Here is a 4,296-nt window from a genome sequence, read left to right as displayed (position 1 = left end):
GGGCAACTTAGCAAAACCCTGTTTCAAAATAAAAATAAATAACAAGGATTGGGGGTGACGCTCAGTTGTAGAACACCCCTAAGTTAAATCCCAAGTGCTGTAAAAGGAAAAGGAAAAAAAAGAAAATGAAATTTATGAGTTGAAACAATGATAATTGGACAATAGTAGATTTCAGCTGCTGCAGAAATCCATACAGGACCATCTCGCTGTGAGTGGGAATGTCAGTCACTAGAAAACGACACATGGCCTCCAGTGACTTGGTTATAGGAATGATCTTCTTAACCCAAACGGTTGTAGGATTCCTGGGGAATGTTTTCCTTCTTTACCATTATAGTTTACCTTACTTCGCCACATGCAAATTAAGGCCCACAGATTTGATTCTCCAGCATCTGACTGTGGCCAATTCCTTGGTCCTGCTCTCTAAAGGAGTCCCTCAGACAATGGCTGCTTTTGGATTGAAACATTTCCTCTGTGATACCGGATGCAAAGTTGTGTTCTTTGTTCACAGAGTTAGCAGAGGTGTGTGTATTGGCAGCATCTGCCTCTTGAATGTCTTCCAGGCCATCATGATCAGCCCCATGACCTTGAAGTGGCCAAAGTTGAAACTGAAAGCTTCCAGATGCATTGGGCCCTCCAACACCCTGTGCTGGGTCCTAAACATGCTCGTGAACAGTATGGTTCTTATTCATGTGACTGGGAAGTGGAATAGCAAAAATAACGCACAGAAAAAGGATTTAGAATATTGTTCTGCGGGAGTTAGTAACATTACAAGAAGATCACTATACGTAGCGGTGTTATTATCTTATGATGTTTTGTGTGTGGGACTGATGACCTGGGCCAGTGCCTTCATGGTTTCCACCCTGTACAGGCACAAGAAGCAGGTCCAACATATTCATAGGACCAGCCTCTCCCCCAGATCCTCCCCAGAGTCCAGAGTCACCAAAAACATCCTTGTTCTGGTGGGCATCTTTGTATCATTTTACACCTTCTCCTCTATCTTTGCATCATTTGTAAGTATTTTTCATAATCCCAATCGGTGGCTGCTAATCATCTCTGCACTATTCAGTGCTTGTTTCCCTGCAGTCAGTCCCTTTGTTCTCTTGAGCCACAAATCCAGGTTATCCAGGCTTCATTAGGGAAAAGACAAACGTTGCCCTAAACTGCTCAGCCAGCTCCACGTTCTATCTGGTTTGTATCTTTTTTGCAGTCTGTTTTTCTTTCCTTGTAGAGGTTTAGCACTGTAAGGAGCAGTAACAAAACAGAGTAACTAACAGATCAAATCTCTGCCTGCATAGGATCTATCATGCATTGGGAACCACAGTAACAGATTAAGGGTTTTGTAAAGTGCTTTTGGAGTTTTCATTTCATTAAATGTTGCAATTGCGAAGTTTTGATGCTGGGAATTTGTTGAAAGAAGAACAAGACCTCTAATAATTTGGAAACAATACAAACCTGATATGAGTATGTAACTTTAAGCCAATGAATTAAAAATGCCCTTAGCACCGAAGTATAAGAATTCTTTAATAAAATGGAAAAGCCTACATAACAGCCAATTGGAAGGTGAGAGGTGAAAACAGTGATTCTGTAGCAAATGACCTGGGAGAGAGCTGAAGGACTCATGTATCAGTCATTGCAAATACCAAAGAACTTTAAGGTGTGATGGTGCATGCCTGTAATCCCAGTGGCTCAGGAGGCTGAGACAGGAGGATCCCAAGTTCAAAACCAGCCGCAGCAATGGCAAGGCGCTAAGCAACTCAGTGTATTTTGTATTTTATTTAGAGACAGGGTCTCACTGAGTTGCTTAGCGCCTCATTTTTGCTGAGGCTGGCTTTGCACTTTCAATCTTCCTGTCTCAGCCTCCAGAGCCAGTGGGATTACACTAGCTCAGCAGATTTCTTCTTGATCAAAGACCTTTTTCTGCAGTATTCTTGCAGTGAAAGAAATCAATCTCCATATAATCTTTAAATTCTGTTGTATTTTAATAATATCTATTATTTATCCCTAAGTTGCTATTTAACTCTGTTCTTACCTCATCTTTTTTATTTTTTTTTACCCTTTTTTTACTTGTTCTTTTTAGATGCACAACAGTAGAGTGAGTGTATTTTTGACATATTATACATACATGGAGTATAACTTATTGTAATTAGCATCCCGTTCTTGTGGTTGTACATGATGTGGAGTTTCACCTCATTGTTTTTCAATCATATATACTTAGGGGAAACTTATTTTTATTTGGGAAATACAACTCTAGACATGTTGTTAATACAACTCTAGAAAAACAGGATTAATATTGACTACTAAAAATAACACTGAGATGTGTATATTTTCTAATTATAGTATTTATATAGAACATAAAATATATTCATTTACAAAAGAATATAAATATTTACAAAACATTGTCTTGAAAAATGTAGTTTGACAAAATTTCAATTTGAATAAAATATTAGTCTTTTCAGTAAACCATTTATTTCATTGCTAATGAATAACAATTCAAACTTTCTGTGAAAGAAATAAAAGTTCCACACTCTTTGGTGAATCCCAGGAAGTAGTGTTATGGTAATTTTAAAGATTCAAACATGAGGGGCTGAGGAGACAGCTCAGTTGGTAGAGTGCTTGCTTCACATGCACAAGGCCCTGCGTTCAATCCCCAGCACCACCAGGGGAAAAAAGAAAAAGAGTCAAACATAAAGAGGTTCCTTGCTGCATCCAGGATGTGGAAGTAGAAGAGGTCCACCTGTGAGGAAGGGCCAGTCTGGACCCACTGACCTCAGTGCTCCCTCTACTCTCCAATACAGTCCAGTTGGGTGGATGCAACCTGGTAGCTCAGCAGGCCTGAGTGGAGAGGAGGTGGTGCTTTAGGACCAAGGCCCACTCCTGGGAAAGGGACAATTGGTATGCATGAATCTTGGCCTCCTGGAAGGTTTGCAAAAGTACCTTGTGTTGTGGTGTTTTCCATAGATGTTTAGCATCTCAACCATCTCTCCTTGTTTTGAGCAACTGGACCTTTTCTCCTTCTGGTTTTGTTTGTTTTGTTACCAGAGATTAAACTCAGGGGCACTGGACCACTGAGCCACATCCCCAGCCCTGTTTTGTATTTATTTAGAGGCAGAGTCTCACTGAGTTGCTTAGTGCCTCACTGTTGCTGAGGCTGACTTTGAACTCGCAATCCTCCTGTCTCGGTTTCCCAAGCTGCTGGGATTACAGGCATACACCACCATACCCTTTTTATTTTGAGACAGGGTCTCCCTAAATTGCTGAAACTGGCCTTGAACTTGGGATCCTCCTGCCTTAGACTCCAGAGTGGCTGGGATTACAGATGTAACCACCACAACCATGCTGGCCCTCCTTCAGTTCTTGAGCCAAGGAAATTAATTCCTCCATCAGCATCAAATTAGTGCTCTTCGCATCATTCTGTAAGCATCAATAAGGCGGGATATATTTAAAGGCTTTTTTTTTTTTTTTTTTTTTTGGTATCCTGTCATTCTCTAGGGATGACTAAATCTCTGCATACTCCTTTTTAGCAGCACTAAAGTTCTCAATAAATTGGTATTTTTAAAAGTCTGTGTAGGCAGTGTTTCTGCAAGCTGCTTTTCATATCAGCTTCTAATAGGCTGAACAAGTATGAATAAAAATAACAGACCCACCAAGAAACAAATGACACGTCGACCTACCAGGCCATAAAAATTAAGTTGTGGATTCAGGTTATGGGGCAACAGCTCCAGCACCCTTTTACTCAGCTTGCCAAATTTGGATCAGCCTAAACCAAAGCTCCATAGAGGACCACAGCCCTCCATGTCTCTGCCCAGGAACCCTGAATCTACCAACAGCAGCAACCTCAGGGTGCATGCAATATTCTATCTGGAACCCAATCCAATTTGAATTGGTCAGTTAAATGGTTGGTAGTAGGGGGAGATTTGGAAAATTAAACATGCCTGTGTCCATTTTGTTAATGAATGATCTTTCTTATTTACCTCATTCCTACTGGCTTCTTATCAATATATGATCAAAATACAGTGAAATGTGCCAATCATAAGTACATGAGTTGACAATTTTTAAGACTTTATACCTCTCTGTAGTATCCAAAATCTTTATCAATGTATAAAACATATCCATTAACAAAGAAAGTACTCTTTTTTTTATCAGTACCCACTGACTCTGACCTTATGCAGGTTTGATTTCTATTAATATAAGTGACTTTGACCAGTTCTTGAACCTTATAGAATGGAATGAATCACAATGTACATTTTTGATGTCTGCTCTTTTTTGTTCAAAATAGTGTTTTTCATGTGCATCCGT

At 39.9% G+C, this 4,296-nt stretch overlaps 1 protein-coding gene across 1 annotated transcript; it reads left to right on the top strand.

Annotated features, from left to right (window-relative positions):
* Window positions 1-242: 242 nt before the first annotated feature.
* On the top strand, window positions 243-1,136 carry LOC143399785 (vomeronasal type-1 receptor 3-like). Its single transcript, XM_076856771.2, has one exon. The coding sequence runs from the start codon at window positions 243-245 to the stop codon at window positions 1,134-1,136; it is 894 nt and encodes a 297-aa protein (XP_076712886.2).
* The last annotated feature ends 3,160 nt before the right edge of the window (window positions 1,137-4,296 follow it).

This window comes from Callospermophilus lateralis, chromosome 1 (assembly GCF_048772815.1).
Source record: "Callospermophilus lateralis isolate mCalLat2 chromosome 1, mCalLat2.hap1, whole genome shotgun sequence".
Taxonomy (NCBI): Eukaryota; Metazoa; Chordata; class Mammalia; order Rodentia; family Sciuridae; genus Callospermophilus; species Callospermophilus lateralis.
This window is presented reverse-complemented; position numbering and strand designations above follow the sequence as displayed.